This window comes from Lutra lutra, chromosome 14 (genome assembly GCF_902655055.1).
Source record: "Lutra lutra chromosome 14, mLutLut1.2, whole genome shotgun sequence".
Classification (NCBI taxonomy): domain Eukaryota; kingdom Metazoa; phylum Chordata; class Mammalia; order Carnivora; family Mustelidae; genus Lutra; species Lutra lutra.
In genome coordinates, this window is record NC_062291.1 from 80,943,072 (window position 1) to 80,964,468 (window position 21,397).

The window sequence follows — 21,397 nt, forward strand, 5'->3', positions numbered from 1 at the left end:
TACCGTCGCCCGAAGGGGCCAGAGCTACTCACCAGCAGTAAGGTTGAGTCACCCTGGCACCAAGGGCGGGGCCCTGACCACTCCGGTCTGCTGAGGCACTTGGAACAGCTACAGCGTTTCTGAACAGTAGTGTGGGGTCATCACCGCGAGGGTGTTATGGACAACCCCACTTACCCGCTCTGACACCACCAGGTTCTTCCCACCGTGTGGGCTGCGTGGAGAGCTGTACTGGCTGATATGGCTCTTACAATCGAAATTTAAATTAATGGAAACTATGTAACACCAGAGACACTGGCCCCCAGGTGCACGAGCCTGGTTTCCAGCATTTGCTAGCCCTGTGCAGCAGCGACGGCGGCACTAGGTGGCACGGAATGGAACATTTCCATCATCATGGAAAGTTCTATTGCATGGTGCCGATTTGGAGCATGGGTCTGCGAGCTGCGTCCCAGCGGGGCCTTCAAATCCAACTACCATGTGTTTTTGTAAATAAAGTTTTATTGAAACAAAGCCACGCTTGCTCAAAGCCTGAAATCTTTACCATCTGATCCTTTATAAGGCAAGTTTGCCATCTCTGGTGTAGACAGTCAGAAAGCTGCATGAGAATCTTTTCTGGAAAGATGCTGGCTGGCATCCCCAGCAGTCACTGGCGGACCCCCAGCGTCAGGATGATTTTACCCAGGCACATGGCTCTCCCGGGAAGGAGGCAGGGGACACACAGCTGTCAGCAGGAGCGCCAAGCTGGGTGGGGGCATAGGACACCCCTCCCCAGGCCAGCCCTGCCTCTGGAGGGACTGACCTCAGGAAGAGGCAGTAGGGCACGACATTTGGGCGAATGCGAGTCTGCCCAGGAAAATCCCACGCTGGAGCGATCTCACCATGAACTTGCTTTATTTTTCTCACTCTCCCCAGGTTACTGAGGCAGCAACTTTAATAAAAAGAAGTCGAACAGTTTTCTGGTATCACCCCTCCCAAACCAGTATTCCACAGATAATTCTAAGAACTTTTCATCACATTCAGTCTAAGTGGAAGGTCTGGCAACCCACCCATCAAAAATAACTCCCTTGGTGATGTTAGGCCAACTTAGGAGCACTCGTTTCTATGAAAGGAGGGACAGCCTGAGCAGAGAGAGGGTTGCAAGTCAGCCTCCTTCTGGCCCTTCTCAAGTTCCTGCAGGTCAAAGAGGAGAGCCAGGCTGAGTGATCGACTTCCTTTGGAAGGGCGGCTCCTCCTGCTTTTCCCTGTCCAGGTGTTGCCTGGACTGGCAGGGAGACTGGGGGGGTTCTCTGTGGGCCCTGTGCTCCTGCTGCCCACCAATCCCTGGTAAACTCACTCAGCATTTTTCTCCTTGTATGAACACACCCCTTCATGGAAAGAGGAACTACACTGATTCAAGAGGCTGACTGATGCTCACTTGGTAATGTCTCTATTGTCGACAGAGAGTGTGGGACAAATCTGTAGCAGCTGGGAAATGTCCCCGGGGCCAGAGAGGGTGGATTCTCTCAGAAGACCCCTGAGCATCTCAAATGGTAAAATCTGGGACCGCAGGGCCCCAGGAGTGCTGCAATTAGAGCAATGCAAATGCACCAGGAACTTGCTGTCAGGCAAGCAAATGGGTCAGGGCAGGGGTGGCGGGGGGTGGGGGGGTGGCGGGGGGCACTGGCTTCCCTTCCTGTGCAACCAGGAGGCCCTGAGCTGGCAAACCCCCTCCCTGTCTCCAATTCCCAGGTTCAGTTGCTGAATTCTCACTCCTACCAGCCTTTCTCTGCTGATCTGTCAGAGGTCTCTTGATAAATGGAACAAAGACAACAGAACTATTCCAAGTTTTCGGCCCTCCCCCTTGGGACCAGCCTTGCAACACACGATTCTCCCAGGCCTTCTTGAATTACAGAGAAAACAATAGGGAGCGAGTCCTCTACGGAGCTACAACTGGGGGTGGTTTAATTTGCAGGGGTCCGGGACCGGTCTCAAGAGTTGGGAGGTCACCCGCGCTGCCGTCTCTTCCGCCCCCGCAGCTTCAGCCGCCTGGCTGGCAGGCTGATGGGCTGCTTCCCGAACTTTTCCATGATCTCCCTGATCCTGGCCAGGTTGGTTTTGCTGAGGGTGAAGTCGCACTGCGTGGCACCCATGTCATAGCCGACCATGCAGTTCTTGGTGGACGAGGAGAATCCTTCCGCCTTGGCGGTGACCACGTACTCGCCAGGGTTCAGGAGGCGCCAGTAATCCCCATCGCTGGCTGCGAAGAGAAAGGAAGGGAATTCAGAGCTGTTCCCTTCTAAGGCAGATACCACCAGCCCTGCTGTTCCAGAACCAGCCTCCCAGCCAGAGAGAGACTCAGAGACTGGCCTCGTGGAATTTGAGCCTCTGCAGAAGCAAATTTTTTTTTTTTTTCAAATTCTTTTGGCATTTTGAATGTTTTCTTCCTTGGAAGCCACCTTAATGGTTTTAGCAGGCAGAGAGCTGGGGTGTAGGCTCCCCGCCGTGTTCATACACATGAGTGGAGATGGAGGAACAATCACTCATACTCCTTCCCTCGTGACAATACACGCCATTCATTATGAACCTGAGCCTCCAACTGCTGTGCCCTCGCAACAAAATGCCACCTTGAAAAGCCACCAGTGCCTGGCTTCCTGGCCTCCCTCGGCCTGGTGATAAATACGAATAGTAATTCTTTTAAGAGGTGGGTCTCTTACTTCTGAAAAGAGAAATAAAAGACTCCAGGGGACCAGGGCCAAATGATCTGGGAGGCAGCCTGGAATCTGCATTCCCGGGTCTCAGGGGTTGGGAGCGGCGTGGGTAAGAGAAATGCGAAGTTGCAGGAGCAGGGACACACCGGCCAGTGCTGCTGGGCAGGGCTCCCACCTCCCCGGCAACACATGGCTCAGTCACCCAACAAACCCACCAGGGGCCCTGGGCCACCCTTAGCACTGGGCCCCGTCTCTGTGGCAGAGGCTTCCAGGGCAGGACTCTCCTCCCAGGAGCCTACAACCTGCTGAGGACACTTAGGCCCCTGACCTGAAAAGAGGCTCTGAGGCAAAGATGGGGTCACTGGTGACGCCCCCCTCCTCCCCACTGTGGAGGATGTGGCGACCAGAAGGTCAAGGCAGGCACTGTTCTGCTGAATCTCCAGCAAGCGTCTGAGGCGGGTTGTAATGACAAGTCCCCTTTCCATGTGAGAGGACAGCACGAGGTCGCACAGCCAGTCCCCAGCTGACTCCCAGCGCCAGGCTCGCTCAGCGCTCTCTCTCTCTCTCTCCTCTCTCAAGTCCACCTGAGTGTCCTGCCTGGTCTGAGGCTTTGGTGCCCAAAGAGAAAGGGCAAAGGGGTAAGGAGGCCCCGGGCCAGGCTCCCTTGTCGACCACAAGGCTGAGATCTTCTAAGGGACGGGAGCAGTGCTGTATGTGTGTGTGACTGTCTCCCCCAAACACACGAAGAATGAAGCATCAGGTCCAAGTTCCATCTTTATTCACCTGAGACACCCCTGAGATACACTCACGAGTGCGTGTGAGGAAGGAACCCCACGGGCAGCCGACGGCCGCTCACTGGTGAACACGCCTCAGTGTGGGGCTCGGGGTCCACACGGCGCCTGCGGCTGCTCTCTGGTCCTCAGCGCCGTGCCTTGCCTCTTCCTTCTGTAAAAATGTGAGTTTCTCAATGAAATAAAGTGCCACCTCATGCTTTCCAGAAGGCAGGAGCCCACTGAGTCTTCTTATCTCGAAGTCAGCCGCCTGAGCCTCACGATGCAATTCAGCTTTCTGAGACGGAAACTTCCCTGGCCGACCCCTGGTTCCTGTAGATCATCCAAACCCTCTCCTCCACGACGCGCACCGTAGTCTGCAGTTACCTTTTAAGTTTTCCCTTGTAACTGTTCGCAGATCTCCCCCCGCTAGAATGTGCACTGAGATGAACGGCCGCATCCGTCTCCTCTACCACAGCATCTCCAGGCCACAGCACGGGACGGGCTCCATAGATACGTTCAAAGAATGAGTAAAACTATCAGGAGTGTGTTTAGGGTCGCAGAATCGGAACGAGGGGCGTCAGCTCTGTAATCTGCAAGTTTCTGCTTCTGAAACACGGATGCTCTCCTCTGCCCACACAGCACCCTTTCCCCCAGATATTCTCGGTTAGGCTTTCCCTGCAATTCTCCCCAAGGCTCTTATAATCTTGGCTTCTTCCCCCGATGACCAGTAAAGTCTAGAATCATCCACTTCATGGAATTCAGGGGTCAGCATGGTAGGTTGCTAGCCCACGGGGTGACCAGATCTGTATTCAAGGGTGAATGTTCTAGGAGCTGTAGGACGGGCGGGATGGGGACGCGGCTGGTGTCGTGCAGCATGGTGGATGGAGGGACAACCCAGATACTGTCACTTGTCCATTTGGTAGCAGGTCAGGTTAGTGTCTGCCACACAGAGGACATCTGGGGGCATTCTGAGCCAGGTGTTTGGCCAACATACTTGCATGCATTTAGAAACACTCTGACTAGCTTCTCTCTTCTGGGACTTCAATCCCCCTTTTGATTTTCTGCAAAATCCCTCCTGAAAGAAAACTTATCAGATCACAGACACCTCGGAGAGAGATCAAGGAGATTCAGAGCAAATGTTGAGCACTGAGACGCTGAAATAAATATGATAAGGAAACACATGCAAAGTGCGGAGCTCATCTATCATGAGAATACACTGGGAAATTATTTCAGGAAGGAAATAAAGGGAGACGGGGGAGGCGGCTCTCATCGGCTCATCCAAACCACCTCTGTGATCACAAGAGCCTTGAGGTTCCAAGCTCACTAGGCACAGAACTGTCTTCTGGCCTGTGGGGCTCAGCGGACTCTTTCTCTCCTACCCCGTTCAAAACCTTCCTGTTTTCTCACATGCATACAAAGTGCTAATCATCCCAAGATTGTTCTAGGAACTTTTGTGAATTTTTCTTTTACAGGAGCTTGTTAGCAATGTTTAAAATATAAGTCCTATGCGGGCCCAGATACAGTAGCCCCTTCTATCATAAGGATCGCCGGCACCCCACGGCGATCCCACCCATCTCAAGTTCAGAACCTGTCAATGAACGAAAGAACGAATGAATGAGTCCGGGAATGAATGCACGGCCTGGCGTATACCGGTGAAGGGTGGCCATGTACCAAACGCCATGCTGCATGGTGGGAAAGCTCACAGGCAGTGGCTATTAGGTCCTCAAGGACAAAGAGTAGATAGGTTAGGACAACGAGGAGTATCACAGCATTACACAGCGGCCTACTGTTCTGGTGTGTCAGCTACAATCCACCCATGTAAGCAATCCTTGTCCTTCTGTACCAGGCATGCCAGCAGGCTTTCAGGTTAGCCTGGCACTGAAGGACAGCACGGCAAGTCTGAAGCCCAGCCTAGCCCCTCCTTCGGTCCCAGAGGCTCCGTTTCTTCAAAGGTCAAATGGGATCACTTGTCAGAAGGACCAGGTCTGTTAGTGCATGTGAACAGTCTGGAGAAGAGGCTCCTGTCCCCTTAGGAGGGACAGCATGGGGACAAGGGCTGGGGCACGGCATTCACAGTCCCTAGTCCCTGGCTCAGATCCCGGCTCAGCCCCTCTGTGTACTCCCAGAAACATCATGTCATGTGCATTCATTCATTCGAACTCATTCATTCATTCAACAAATATTTATTAAGCACCTACGGAATGCCAGGCAGTGTGCTTATACTTCATCGAGGCACAAAAGGGTCCAGGACCCCTGGTCTGGGACCCAGTGGGGGAGCGGCAGAAACACCAGAAGGATGGCAGGTCCCAGCTTCTCCTGCTGGACGTCAGGCGTCAGGTGTGGAGGGGCTATGGGAGGAGAAGGCGGGGGGCCGAGAGGAATCAGTGGGTGGTGGGGCAGATGTGCGGCGTTAGAAAAGTTGGTCACCGTGGTTGGCTCTGTTGACCTAGTGACATCTGAACAAAGACCTGAAAAGGGCAAGGAAGGGACTAAGGGATTCTCAAGGGAAGGAGGTTCAGGCGGCTAGAAGCGAAGACCCCGACACGTGGCCGCAGTCCTCCAGGAGGGAGCTGCAGGGGCACCGGGCGAGGCGGCAGAAAGCACAGGGGAGCGATTGTTCCTATTTGACCAAAACTGGGACTCATGATTTTCAGTTTTCAAATGGGGCCAGTCCTGGGCAAACTGAGAGAGCTGGTCACCCCAGAAGAAGAGCTTTGGGAGGTACCCCAGAGCCCAATCCCGCATGGCCTTTGGGGGGTACCACAGTGACCCCACAGGGGCCGGGGCTGAGACCAGCCAGCAGCTGAGGAGGTGCTGAGTGGGCATCGATTCTGCAACCCGGGGCTGCCTGACCCGGGGTGGGGGTGGGGCCGAACCGAGGTTGAGCTTCTGTTCCTCGTCAGCACCTTGGGGATCCTTCCAGCCGTCACAGGCTGTACAGGTGACAACACACGACGAACACAGGAGGAGGATGGACTTGGCCTCGTTTCCCTGGGACCGCCTTGTTTTAAATCTGACAGTCACATATTCTGGGAACCTTCTCCGTCCTGGGCCACTGGCCACTCCATCCAGGGTCAGCTCTTGAACCAAAAGGTCACGTTCAGGCTGCACTGAACACTTGCCAAGCGGCCTCATATCTGATTTCTCCCAGCTGCTCGAGTGTGTCCGAGGGCTGAACAGGTCTTCCTCATGGCAATCACCGTTTCCCTTCTCCTGCTACTGAGTCTGTGCTGGGTGCCCGGCGGGGGACTTGGAGTAGGTTGAATCACGGCCCCCGAAAGCCCACATCCTACTACCCAGACTCTATGATTGGGACCTTATTTGGGAAAAGGATCTTTGCAGGTATAATTAAGGATCCCCCGATGAGATCATCCTGTATGGCCCGGGTGGACCCTAAATCCAATGACAGGTGTCTTTGTAAGAGGCAGAGAGGAGGAGGCCACAGAGATGGAGGCAGAAGTGGAGTGACATGGCCAAGGAAGTTGCCAAAGTTGAGGAAGGGTCCTTCCCGGGGGCTCTGGAGGGAGCACTGCCCTGCTGACACCAGGATTTCACACCTCTGGGCTCCATAACTGTGAGAGAATACATTTCTGACTTTTTAAGTCCATGGTCATTTGTCATGACACCCACTGGAAACCAGCACAGGACCCAATGTCCCCGCTCACTTTAGCTGATACCAAAGCAAAGCCACCTGCCCAGGGCAATGACATGGCGCTCCACAGAGTCTCCAGGTGGCCGAAAACCTCTGTGCGTGGGTGTACAAGCCCCCGAACAGACTATCTCCTCCAGAACCCATGCAGACAACCTGCTGTGGGCTTCTAGACAATTCTCTTCCCTGTGCACCTGTCATCACATCAGGCTGCACACATCCCTGTCACAGTCAAGGTCACTGTTTCCTCATGTCACACCATACGCACTGAGCGCCATCATGGTAACAACGGTCCTGGGCACAAGGGAAAACTACAAGGGTTTCCCAGCAGCAGGGAAGCCCTGAGTGGCAGGGGCATGCCGGCACTGGGAGTCAGACACCCGAACCCGCTCCCAGCTGCCTCTTAAGCCACCAGCATCTCCTTTCCCCTCCCTGCACCTCTGGTTTTCACCTGAATAAGGGAGAAACCAGAAAGCACAGGCTCAAAACCTTGCTTCCCAGGGTCTCCACGGGGAATCCAAGGAAGGAGACAAGAATTTGGCTCTCCATACGAAGTTTCCAGCACTTGACGTGTGATTTTAACCCAAATAAAACGCTTTGAGAAAACAGACATTCCCTCCTGAGAGACAGTTCACCTAGGCTCGTAGTTACCTGTTCGGATGTCGTGGTTAATGCCTTCCACGGAGATAATGGCATTTGGAATTCCTTTTCCATGGGAGTCTCTCACCACGCCTTTGATGCCACGATGGACCTGCTCAGCACACGGGACAAGGAACAGGGTGAGCTCACAACGCACCCGACCCAGTGGGCACAGCGATGGCTGTAAGCCAAATGTCGCACCAGGGCCGCCAAGAACCCTCTCAAAGCCTTATCTAGCTCGACAGCTCCCTGGCTATACCCGGATTTGGTGTGTAAATTTCTATGTTCCCCGTGGGTCCGTGCACTGGGAAGTCTTCCACTGGGGTTCAGCTATTCCAGACGCTTAAAAAATATTAGGATCTGAGATGGCGCATGTCAAGCGCACCCAGTAAAAACAGAATTTAATTTTTTCTAGGCGCATTTGACTTTCCTGAACTCCACGGACCTAACATGTCGACCCAACGACTTAAGAATCAGAGAGAAAAGAGTCAAAGGCATTCTTAAAAATAACAACTCAGTCCATAGGGCCCTTCTGCTAATTGGTTGCATCATAAGACCCACATCACTCTGAACCTTGTGCCTCAGTTTCCCTATCTGTAGAACAATGTGACGATCCCGGTGGCATACCATCATTTCTAATGACACTGTATGTATTTCTGTACCCGGGCCTTTTATCCACAGCACGGGACACGGGATTCCTTTAGGATGATCAGAGCCTTCTCTCTTTTCAGAGAGAAAATGAAAAAGAGCCTTCCCTCACAAAATTCCAGTGTGCGGACAGACAGTGTGCTTGCATCTGCCCAAGGGGGAAGAACAGGTTCACACCTGCTGTGCCGACAAGTGTACTGGGGACTGCACAGAGTCTCCGGGGATCCTTGTGGGGCAGACTGGGACACTAGGTGCCAGGGCTGACCTCTGCCAAGGTCAGTGGAGTGGAAGTTGCAGGAACCAGGAAGCTGGCAGCTGAGCCACTGCCTGAAATTGTCTTCTGCTTCATCTACAACAACTCATGGAAGGGGCGGCCTCCGTGCCCGATCCTGTGAGCCTCAGGGTCACGCTTCCTAATGGATGGGAGTCATGGCAGTCAGGTAATTGAGGCCCTTTTGTTTATTCCTCTGTTTCCAGTTTGTTTGTTCCTTAGTGGGGCGTGGATATTATTGGATTCATTGTAGCACCGAACTAGACTGGTTTACTGGATGCTACGGGATGGGCGGGTCCTTGCGAGCAGGAGGAAGAGAAGGCGAGGGAGGGTTCTGGGGGACCCAGCAGGGCTTCCTCACCAACTGTAAGCAGAACCCTGGGAGGGGCTCAGGAGACCCACTCCCAAGAGCCTCACACACCCACGGCAGGGCCTCTCAGCCTCACAGCCATGATGGACACCCCAGTATCCTCCAACAATGCCCATGGTGAAGTCCTTGTTTCCGGGATCTTAGAACATGACTGTATCTGGAGACCGTGTCTTCAAAGCGGTGATGAAATTAAAATGAGGTCTTTCAGGTGGGCTCAGATCCAATCTGAATCCCTTAAAGGGGACTGTGGACCCACAGAGACATCAGGAGCATGTGCGCACAGAGGAAAGACCACGTGAGGACATGGGGAGGAGACAGACCTCTGCCAGCCAAGGAGGCTCTTCCAAATGAAACCAACCTACCAACACCTTGATCTTGGACTTCAGCCTCCAGAACTTAATTTCTGTTGCTTGAGCCCCTGCCCTCCCCGGGGGGCCTATGTTTTTATGCAACCCTAGCAGACTAGCACAAGGGGCCCGGGCATGCTGGCTCAGACACATGTCACCCCCTCCCCACAGGGCAGCATCCGGTCACACTCACCATAACCCAGTGTGAGTGATCAACGAGGCTTTACAGCTCACTCCGGGGGCTGAATCAGGTGCGGACAGATGCTGGCTCTTCCGGCACCGTCTGGGGCTGGCCCAGCACAACGGCCAGATCTGAAGCACTAACTCAACTCAGTCTCAGGCTTTCAGTCCCCTAACTGGCCCCTTCCCTTCCGGCCCCCACCCCAGCGTGCGCTCGTGCCGTACCTGCTCCATGAACACGATTAAGGATTCTCGATTATTCTCCCACTCCTCGGGCAGCTCGCTCTCGTGCGGAAACTTGTCACAGCCCACGTAGATGGACAGCTCGAAGCAGTTTGTGTGAAGGTAGCTGAAATCGTTGAGACCTGCCGAGCCAACCGGACAACCCTGTCACCAAACCGTGCTCCAAGGGCAGGAGGGAGACAGCAAGAATGTTTAAGAATGGGATTCGGACGACCTCACTTGAACAAGGAGGTGTCCAGTACCTGCTGCAGACTGCGAAGGAATGACAGCAAAGATGAGGGGAGGGGCGGGGGAGAGAGAGCGGGGATGCGGCCAGGATGGTTTCTGGGGAAGACAGGTGCATCTGGGAACATCGCTGGCAAAAGGAAGACTGAAGTGTTTTTCAGATAAAATTCTGCTCAGTAAACCCAGTTTAACACACTATTTAAAAAAATAAAGCCACCATGAATGAGCAGTATGGACTCGAAGTGGTGGATGGAGTTCTTCTCCGTGGTTACCCATGTGCCACCCATGAGCCAGGACCTGTCCTTAATGCTCTGCTTCCACTGACCACAAATTCAACGGAGAGTTAGGCAGCAGAACCCAGTGTCACAAGTAAGACAATGGAGGTAGAGAACAGCCAAGAAAGATATCCAGAACCACATGTCTGGAAAGAGCCAGAGTCAGGGTTTGAACCTCGGTGTGTGTGACACCAAGGCCTTGCTCTTCTCTCCAAGGCTTGGCTGCCTGGGGTCCGCTGGGCGAACGCACTCACCCACCGCGCCTGACAGCAGACAGATCTCGAACATCCCGACACTGTTGCAACAGGACACGAAACGCCCAGCCTGGCCTGGAGTTGGGTCCTGCATTAACATGCCAGGGCTGCTGTTACAAATGACCACACACTGAGGGGCTTAAAACAGCAGAAATGTATCCTCTCATAGTTCTAGACGCTGGGAGTCTGAGATCGAGGTGTTGGTAGGGCTGTGCTCGCTGTGGAGGCCCTCAGGGAGGAAACTTTCTCGCCTCTTCCAGCTTCTGGTATATGGTTGCCCCCAGTGTCTCTTGGCTTGTGACTGCATTGCTCTTACCTCTGCCTCTGTCTTCACGTGGCTTCTCCTCTGTCCCTTATAAGGACATTTGTCAATGATTAGGACCCATCTAGGTAACCCGGGATAACCACATCTTGAGACCCTTAATTTAATTACACCTGCAATGCCTACCACCGTACCACCCTGAACGCCCCCGAACTTGCCTAATTACACCTGCGAGACCCATTTGTCAAATAAGGTCACCTTCACAGATTGCAGAAATTAGGAAGCAGAGATATTTTTTTTTCGGGGGGGGGGGGCACCATTCAACCCAGTACGGCTCCCAGTATTTGTGAAGCGAAGAAATGAATGGTAGGTGGCATTAAGTTCTTCCAGACATTTCTGGTTTTGAGCAACAGGGTGATCAGATCAGCGAGAACACAGGGCAGCTATGCTGTGCGTGACCGCAGGAAGCATCCACAGGATGCAGGAGGCCCCTCCACGAGCCGCCCTTGGGTTTTTCGGGTCAGGGCTAAGAGAGCAGAGCGGGATGTGCTGGGTTTCTGTGTGGTGACTGATCAAAGGAGCAGGTCCTCCTGTACAACCAGCCTCTGTCCTCACCCTGCATCTACCCTCCTTGCCTACCTCGCCATCATGCTCAGCGGCGTACTGCCCAGTAAAAACACCTGATTAGGACTCATGGCTTGGGGTATCCAGAGAAATTCCACAACAGCCTGATCGCTACAGTCATGGGCAAAATGGTACAAAAGACACAGCCACTCTCTCGGGTGGATTCCAGATTTCAACCACTCCCGTGTCAGCAGACGGACCTTTGACCACATCTGTGATAAGACAGAGGCAGAGAGCTGCGGGGTGGGAGAGGGGAACCCCGTCATGCACGTTAAGGGCACATCCTTCAAAGGGGCCTGGTCTGGCTGGAGAAGGTTGGTCAAAACGCCACGTCAACGTATCCACTGAACCCGAATGTGGAATTATGAGAGGGCAGAGGGGGGTCTCAGACGTCATGGCCACTAGTTAGAAGGGCAGGACACGCTGAAAGGGCCAGGGGCCTCTGTGCACAGAGTATTTTCATTACTCCCAACCTTCCAGGCCTTGCTGGCATGGAAATAAATCAGTGTTACCTATGCAACTCTGAGGGGGTCTGCCACCCTGCCTTATATCTTTGAAGCACTAGAAGTACCGGAGGACTCGGCGACATGCTGGGAAGCCAGGGGAGGGTGGAAAAGCTTCACCTGGGCTAACTGCTGCTGACTTCCGGCCCCGCAGCAAATGGCGTGAGTTGAGAATTCTGGGTTAAGAATGGCTTTGAAAGCGTGATGTGTGGGCAAGGACCTGTGGCGTGACCCAGACAGATCCCCACACACCCCGGGTCCCAGCGGGACCGGCCAGACGTTCCTGTGCTCTCCTGGCCTAGAATCCCACTGCCGTGGCTTCTGCAAGGAGCACGGAGCTGCACCTTCCTCGAGGCCCGGGCGCCCATCACCAGCTCAACGTGCACTTTGTCGCTGGGCCAGAGAACGTGGGGTGGCAGCCCGGGAACCAAGGGGGCCTGGTGTCACTCTGGGGGTGACACACACGCGCTACGAACAACGTGTGTTTTGAGCTCTCCCGAAGCGGGCTCCCCACGGCCCCATCTCCGTTAACCGCTGCCTGTCGGTCACGGCTAATGAGCAAGAACGGAGCAAGAGCAGGGAGCGGAGGGGTCGGGGGAGGGGAGGAAATTAGAAGTCACATCTCATTAATCCACAGAGAGAGGCGTCCGCGCTTCCTCACGCCGCCGGGAGGGAGAATGATTAAGAAGGCTCGAGCTGCCGCGCGGCTCTGCCACAAAAGCCCCCGCAATAATGGAAAATATAATTGATAGGAAAAAATCAAATGCTGCGTGTGTGACTATGTGGCAGCCAGCTTTGCCAAACGCGGCGACGGACCGGGCACTGGCGACTCCGGCTGGGTCCGTACCCGACGCGGTCGCGGCAGCCGGGAAAAGTAAACAGAACGTTCGCGTTACGGCTGTCGCCGGTTCTCAGGGCTGAGATGGAGAAGCGAGAAGATTTGGGGCCATTAGAAAATTCTCTTAATCAACAGGGCTTTGCCATTTTTTTTTTTTTAATTTTGTGCAGGGCCAAACTATGATGGTAAATAAATAAAACACCGCTGCAGGGTAGGGAACCCAGAAGAAATCGGGAAGCTTTCTGTACATGTTAAAACATGGTCACGGGAACAAAGATATTTGCTTTTTAGTTTTCTTTTCCCAAGCACGGACACATACCTGAAAAGCATGTGAAGGCTGAATCTAGCAAAGGGAAATCATATGATGGTTAATTAGGGAAACAGAGCAGGAGTGTGATGGTGAACAAATACCACGGGAGAGGGAGAGGCAGACAGGGGAGGGGTCCCCGGCGGCGTGCTTCCCTGGTAAGCTGGACAGAGGACACCCCACACCTGCCACCCATGTGAGCCTCATGACAGTCCCAAAGGTCCACCACCTTCATCGTTACCATCATGCCCATTTCACAAATGGAAAATACAGGGTTCAGAGAGGTCAAGGAACTCCCCTGGGGTCCTACAGCATCTGGGGAATGAGCCAGAGTGTGAGTCTAGGTCCAGTTGACATGGAACATTTCTCAAGTTCATCCACGGTTCGACAACCCCCACAAAGTCAAGAAAATGAGCAACAGCATTATGCGTGGGGTCTTGCCATTCCAAAGCTGAGGCACCTTAGGGAATGGGATATCCTCTTCCCTCCTTGGCTGGGAGCCCTGGGCCATCTCAGCTTGGATTCAGCAAGGAAAGCTTATTCGGAAATGGGAGCCCAGGGTCCTCTGTGGCTGCTGCAAAGGAATTCCCAAAGTTCCTGCTAGAGGCCCTTCTGGTCCCGTGTGGATGCCAGGAACGAAACCGTACACTCCCCACATCACACACAGGCAAGCTTCTACCGAATGCCCTGGTCTGACCCCCAACGGGCGGAAGGTGTGTGAAATGGTGTTCGTCACACACTGGGCCTCAGGACACACCTGCAGCTTGAAGTCACTTCACACCTGAGCGTGGGGTCGATGCCCGGCCCTTCTGGGGACCTATGCATGGGACACGCCCACGATGGGCACAGTTCTGCGTAAAAACACTCTGGCCCCAGCACCAACACACACATGCTCTCTGCTCCTCTGCTGGGTTCACTTTTCGATCTGATACTTCCTTCCAAGTCTACATCTACCCGTCTCTGACCCTGCAGAACCTGACTAGCTCGGGGCTAAGAACAGACCACAGAGCCAAACAGGTGTGGCTCTGACCCCTTTCTTGCTTGGAGAGATCCCTTCAGATTCCAAGCCCTGGTGAACTCATTCATAAAATGGGGAGTAGCCACACACCCCCCCCCCAAGACTATCAGAAGGACTAAGGAGGAGTCTGTATAGAGCGTTGGCGGACTACAGTCAAAGGCAGACTACATTCATGACTACCCCCATGCCAAAGGTAAGGGATGGCTGGGTCCCTCCCTGTCCCAGCCATCCATTACCATTTGGCTCTACAATGACAGCAAGGCCACCAGAGACTTACTTCCGGCGACAGTGTGCCAGGAGGCCCCATTGACTGTCCCGTCCTCTTTCTGGAAGTCCTCTGTGTGGCACACCCTCCGCCTGGCGTCGGTCATGAGGCGGTGCGTGGAGGCATAGGAGTAGGCCAGCCAGCGGAACACGTGGTCATCAGGGGTGGGGCTGGGCTCCTGCGTCTTCCACAGTGACCGCACCATGTCGTAGGGGTAAGCCACCACCAGCTCGCCCCCCTGCAGGTTGCCGCCCAGGACAAAGGGGATTTTCTCCATCCAGGCTATGACAGCCCTGGTCTCCACCGCCACCTGTGAATGCGGCACATTTAAACAGGCTTTGAGAAATAAAGATCGGAAGGAAACTGCTTCCTCTCCCTACTTTCCAAGCAGGGACATGGTTGAAAGAACAACCATTTTGTGGAATACTTGCAGCAAAAAATGTAGAATTTCAAAATCTGGCTGAAGCAAGCTAGATTTTTTTTGCAAATCATGGATGGGAATATTTTCTGTAGGAATATCCCAGTTCATGCCCAGGGAGAAAAGATGGAGTTAGCGCATCAACACTTCTAAACTCCAGTGAATCAATGGACCAGGCATGTCTATCTCTGGCTCCGAAGAGCAGAGAAAGAGAGAAAACCAACAACAGAATAGTCTCCCCAGGGAAGAGCATACACACCCAAGGAAAACATCAACCCAGAATACGACCAGCCTCTAATCCAGGGGCTGGTAGCCTCTTTCTGCAAAGGACCAGATGGGAAATACTTCAGGTTTTGATGGCCCTGTGGTCTCTGTCCCAACTACCCAGCTCTGTCCTTGTAGCAGGAGAAGCGCCAGAAACAACACGCAGATGAACAGGGCTGGGTTCTGAGAAGACACCATGTACACCAACAAGCCTGGGCGGGAAGTAGCCCGCCTACAGGCTGCAGCTCGCCAGCCCCTGCTCCACGGAGCCTAGTCTGGTTGACAGCTCACGGCCAGCTTACAGGAAACACAGACACATAGGTTACATGACACGGAAAGGATACAGCTGGCAGCACCCAGACAGTGGAAAATGTGTCAAGACGATCTAATCCGGTTGCTGGTACCTTAGTTGTTACGAGATAAGCAACGAGCTGAACGACAGCAAAATTGCAAGGGAAAGAGGCAGGAAGTGAAACAGGAGAAAGTTAAAGGAGACCGGAAAGCCCGCGCTCCTGACCACAACGAGGGAGCTTCGCTGGTTCCTGGCTTCAGCTACAAGAGGGGCGCCCGGGTGTCTCGGTCGGGTAAGAGGCCCACTCCTGGTTTGGTCTCAGGTCATCATCTCCTTGGTCGCGAGATTGAGCCCTGCATAGAGCTCCATGTTCACTGCGGGAATCTGCGTGAGATTTTCTCGTTCCCTCTGCCCCCACAAAACAAATAAATAAACCTTAAAAATAAAATCTAAGAGAGAGAATGATAATAGGGCAAATGTGAACCCTGCCTGGATATTTCATAATACTAGAAATAGTTGAGGATAATGGTAATTGCTCATGGTTTTAAAAGAGACTCTGAGCTTTTATTTTTTTTTTAAGATTTTATTTATTTATTTGACAGACAGAGATTACAGGTAGGCAGAGAGGCAGTCAGAGAGAGGAGGAAGCAGGCTCCCCGCTGAGCAGAGAGCCCGATGTGGGGCTCGATCCCAGGACTCTGGGATCATGACCTGAGCCGAAGGCAGAGGCTTTAACCCACTGAGCCACCCAGGCGCCCCGACTCTGAGCTTTTAGAGATACTTACCGAAATATCTGCACATGAAATGATGCCACTCCCAGGATTTGCCTCAGTAATTCTGGGGAGGAGGAGGAAGTGGGTGCAGATGTAGATGGATGAGAATGGACAGATACTGAAGTTGAGATGGGAACACCAGGACCCTGAAAGCTTTCGCTCCAGTTCCGTACGGTTGGCGTTTTTTAATGATAAAAAGTTGAAAGAAAGAAAGGAAGAAAGGGAGGAAGGAAAGGAGGAAAAGAGAAAGAAGGGAAGGGAGGGAGGGAGAAAAGAGGGAGGGGGAAGGAAGGAACTCACAATGTTCGAAGCCAAAATTAGAAAGCCTGATATGGTCAATATTGATATGAATTCAATTATTTATCCTAAGTTACTGATTCCTATGAAGAGAATTTCAGCAGAATAAAATTTGATAATGGGAAAGAAAGACTGGAAATGACTTGGCTGCGCAGTACAGAAAGTTGATTGAGGAACGAAATTGACTTAGGGTTCATTAAGTTGTGTTTTTCTTCCTAAACACATCAGGGGCCCTGGATGGGACTGTTGTAGAACTTGGGTCATTCCACAGGATCATCGCTGGTCCCTGCTTGTCCTCTGCTCTATGTTGATACAATAAACACCCATTAACCCACCATCCGTGCCCAAAACCAGATCTTAAGGACAATTTCTGTATAATATGTGATTCCCTCTGTCCCATCCTCCTGTTTTGCACTCAGAGGTAAGCACTGTATCCTCAATGATGCGATTTGCATTCTTTTTGTTTTACCCTAGGTGTGTATGCTTAAAAATACATTATTTGGTTTTACTTGTTTTTGCTCTTAAAAAGGAGGGGGGGGGGTCACCATACTGATTGTTTTCTCCATTTTTTTCCCCTCAATTCATGTTTCCAAGGTGTATCTGTATTGTTGCATAAAAGCTGTAGCTCAGTCCTTTCCACTTAAGTACAAGGATGTCATCGTTTAACTGTCCTTGTGATGGGGACATAGAGGTAATTCTCAATTTTTTACTGTACTGAACAGTGGTGGGGTTTTTTTTGTTTTTTTTTTTTGAGCTTCCTTTTGGTATACATGTGCTGAAATTTATCCTGCGTAAATCGCCAGAAGTGGGACTGCAGAGTCATAAGAAATACACATATTCCACTTTACAAGATAATCAAATTATTCTCTGAAGTCATGGTGCTAATTTACACTCGCACCCACAATGCATGAGAGAGCCACTGGCCCCATATCCTCTCCAACGCTCAGCTACTGTCAGACTTCTTAATTTGCCAACCAGTGGGTGTAAAATGTTCTCTTATTTGCATTCCTTAGTACTAGTAAGGCTGAACATATTTTCATGCTTATTAACCATATTTCCTCTTCCACGAATTGCCTCTTCATATTCTTTTACCCATTTTTCTATTGAGCCATTTATATTTTTCTTATTTGTTATTCTTTATATATTTGAAAGTTTTAATTCTTTTCTAATTTCCTAATTTGCAAATAATTTCTCTTGGTTTTTAGCTTCTCTCTTATGGTTTTAAAATTTTGATGAGCAAGCTTTCTTATGTCGGTTATGTAGTTGAGTTTATTAATCTTTTATTTTATGATTAATGTCATTTAAAATAGCCTTCTCCCTGAAACTAGTTATCTGTATTATAAAGTTTCACTAAGAGATTTTCCTGGGAGTGATGATTAAATCTTATCAAATAATTCTTTCAACAGACAAATCCCTTCATATTATTTCTTGGTTTTCCTCTTATTTCTGCTCTTACTTTTTGATCACAATCTTTATACATCTTGGGGGATTCTTCTGTTATTCATTTGCTAATTTCTTTAGCTAATTTTTAGCCTTTCTTCTTTGGAATATAATCATTGAAAGGTATAAAAGTCCCTAAAAGTACAAGAGTTTTTGTGGTACTCCACCAATTTTGATACGTAATGTTTTTACTGTTGGGTTTTAATTATTATTTTTTTTAAGATTTTATTTATTTATTTGACAGACAGAGATCACAAGTAGGCAGAGAGGCAGACAGATAGAGAGAGAGGTGGAAGCAGGCTCCCTGTAGAGCAGAGAGCCCGATGTGGGGCTCGATCCCAGGACACTGGGACCATGACCTTAGCCGAAGGCAGAGGCTTTAACCCACTGAGCCACCCAGGTGCCCCGGGTTCTAATTATTTTTCAGTTGCTAGTACAGTCTTTTTCTTTGACTTATTATTTAGAAGTATTTTTCTTTAATTTTCTAAAGAGGCAGTGATATTTTCATTAGCCTATTTACTGTCTTCTGGTTGAACTGTATGTTGGTGAGAGCATCATGGTCTGACTCCTATTCTCTGGAACTGGCTGAGATTTCCCTTAGAGCCCAGAGCATGTCAATTTTTGAAAATGCTCCAGGGGTGGGGTGCCTGGGTGGCTCAGTGGGTTAAAGCCTCTGCCTTCGGCTCAGGTCATGATCCCAGGGTCTTGGAATCGAGCCCCACGTTGGGCTCTCTGCTCGGCAGGGAGCCTGCTTCCCCCTCTCTCTGCCTGCCTCTCTGCCTGCTTGTGGTCTTTGTCTGTCAAATAAATAAATAAAATCTTAAAAAAAAAAAAAAGAAAATGTTCCAGGGAATACTCAAGAAAATACACTATTATCTACCTAGTGGTTGTAGACTTCTTATAGATCCCTATGTCAAGCTGTTGACTGTTTTTCAAGTCTTTATCTTTGCTGACTTCTTATCTAACGTAACCACAACTGAAAAAAAGTGTTGGTGGTAGAGGATCTGTGTAATTCTCCATGTGTTTCCCAGAGATGACAAGCTCAGAAAGCTAAATTCTAGTCTTAAAGCAAAGACTGATATCCAAGGACTTTCTCTAAGCTGAAGAATTCCTTATTTCTCCTAGCCTCAGGGCCAAGAACGTTGGCAACCATATTCCAATTCTGGTCCAAGAGTTCCCAAATGATAACACCACTTGAATTCTCAGCCTTACCAGACGTCATCAGTACGTTTGTTTGAAAGAAAACTGTGTATGGGGGTGGGGATGATTGTATAGGATGGAACTAGGAAATGAGAGAGAATACAGAAGACTCAGAGGCCCTGAACCCTTTATTCCCCATAAGCTACCCAGGGGTTCCCTAGCCACACCATAGACACTGCCACTGTCTGTCTACATCACTTGACTGGTTGCTTCCTGAGGGCCTGGATAACACCATCCTATGCCTCCCTAAATGAGGCAACCATGCTGGCCTTCCTCCAGTAAGTGGTGCCTGCCATGGGGTGGGCTGGAGCCCCAAGGCAGAGCAGGGGAGTTGCCTTCTATCCATTCATCATTTCTCCCTTGGTTCCTCATGGACAGAAGCCAGTTATTTTTATTTTTGTTTTCTTGAGCTTGCAATGTGCTTGCCTAAAATATAGCATTTTCCAGCTTTCAGGAAGCCACAGTGGGTTGAGAGCATGTTTTGATTAGATTTTGGCCAATAAGATGGAAGCCTAAGTATGATGGAGGAAATCAAGGAATGATTCTTAAAATTAACTGAATTGTCTAAGAGGAGGATCTTCTGAATTCTATTTTCTTTTTTGTTGTTTCTTAACGCCTTTTTTTGTTTGTTTGTTCCTTAACTCTTGCTCCCCTCTTCCTTCACAGCCATGACAGCTGGAGCACCCACCGCCATCTTGGATTTTGATCTTGAGAGTGGAAGTCATACACTAACATGGTGGAAGCAGAAAGATAGATGAGTCTTTGGTTCCTGATGTTCACAGGGCTTCTGTCTGGCCAGGCTTCTATCCTCTGGCTTTAGAGTCCTTCTATGTGAAAATAAATAAATAAACAAACTTGTCCCTCATTAAGCTGCTGTCATTTTGGATTTTTCCATTGTTCCCACTGAATCTAACCCTAACTCATATAAGCAATCAAAGCAGCCCTCCTGAAGGACATATACAATCAGAGGTCAGGGGTAAAGAGGTAGATGACAATGGGAAGGGGAGGCCATAAAAGGCATGCAAAATTTTGTGAAAATTCTTTCTCCCACAATATACTCTTAGAAAAAGAAGACTGGAAAATTTGAGGGAAGCATTTTTCACTCAATGCATTTCTTTTCTTTCCAAAGAAGCATGACGTGTAATGATCCATGAGGACTTACTGAAATAAAATTAAGTAATCTCAAGCAATCAGTAAGTTCTAAGGACAATTTCATAGCAATTCCATAGCATGGCCGAAGCTGAGAGTAATATGGACAGTAATATGGCAGGGTTTTTGGCTTTTCTTTGTTGTTGTTGTTTTTAAAGCCCTGTGTGGTTGTAAAGAGATCTAATTCAACGATTTCTCTTTTATGAAGAATATCTGCAAATATCAACTTTAAAGGTAGTTATTTTTTAGCACACTTCCCCGCTTTGGGAGAAAACATGAAAGGGAAAAAAAAAATGGTTTTGTCTTGTTCTTAAATGTCAGATCTTCCGCAAATACCAGCGGGTGTTAACTTTGGCCTTCCACTGCTCTGCAAATGATGGGGTATTTTTACTCACCGTGGCATTTTCAGACAGAAACCACTCAGGGATTGCAATATAGTGATTGGGAACTTTCCTTGGAATGTTCTGTCGGTCCTCTGCCTCCCAGAGCAGTGTGTTTAAGTCGGGGAAGTTGTTGTTGATGTCGATTCCATCATGGGTCCAGCGCCCCAGGGACCAGCCACCCAGCTCCGAGCCCTGGGAGACAATTCCAAACGTGAGGGACCCACAGGCTTCTGGACTTCTCCCACAAAAGACGTCCCTGTCTCCAGGCCCACCATCCCCACCTGGGTGTGTCTCTAAGCCTCACAAGTCCTCTGGCCCAAAGTCGGCCCCCAAAAGAGAACAATGAAGTGCCCTCTAGTACTACCACCTCTAGTAGGTGGCGGGTAATACCGCCAAATCACCCCAAGAAGGAAGGCAGAGCCTCACCCCAGCCACACGGCAGTGTTCAAGAGGTATTACAACCCTTCCCCTCAACCTTCTCACCCCCCTAGAACTTCTAGACTGGTCAGATAAAACTCTGAGTAGGAATGAACCCAAGAGTCCAACATTGCAAAATCAACCACCACTGCATTAACACAGTCTCCCAGCCATGCCCACGAGTCTGGCTTGCAAACCCCTGACCAGTGGACCTTACAAATGGGGCACCAAAAGTCCCTGACCAACTCGGTGCCCATAAACACACCCCAATTCCGTATTATCAGGTGTACGTGTGACAGGTTCCAAGTACAGTCTTACATTTTATTCCCAGATAATACTAATAATAGTCCATCCACAACGTAACCTGCACAAAGCCTACGCCACAATTA

The 21,397-nt window shown here is 50.6% G+C and overlaps 1 protein-coding gene across 2 annotated transcripts in view; it reads right to left on the reverse strand.

The window, feature by feature from the left end:
* Window positions 1-485: 485 nt before the first annotated feature.
* The window catches only part of CPXM2 (carboxypeptidase X, M14 family member 2), a 127,458-nt gene continuing 106,546 nt past the window's right edge, over window positions 486-21,397 (reverse strand). Inside the window, exons 10-14 of one of the 2 annotated variants that reach the window (XM_047703218.1) lie at window positions 20,604-20,783; window positions 14,388-14,685; window positions 9,787-9,926; window positions 7,758-7,857; window positions 486-2,233 (exon numbers count right to left, since the gene is read on the reverse strand). In XM_047703218.1, the coding sequence (XP_047559174.1) occupies window positions 1,980-2,233; window positions 7,758-7,857; window positions 9,787-9,926; window positions 14,388-14,685; window positions 20,604-20,783 (972 nt within the window). In that variant the 3' untranslated portion in view covers window positions 486-1,979. Of the gene's footprint in view, window positions 2,234-3,501; window positions 3,630-7,757; window positions 7,858-9,786; window positions 9,927-14,387; window positions 14,686-20,603; window positions 20,784-21,397 lie in introns of those variants that run through there. The other variant, XM_047703219.1, reaches the window with a different exon arrangement.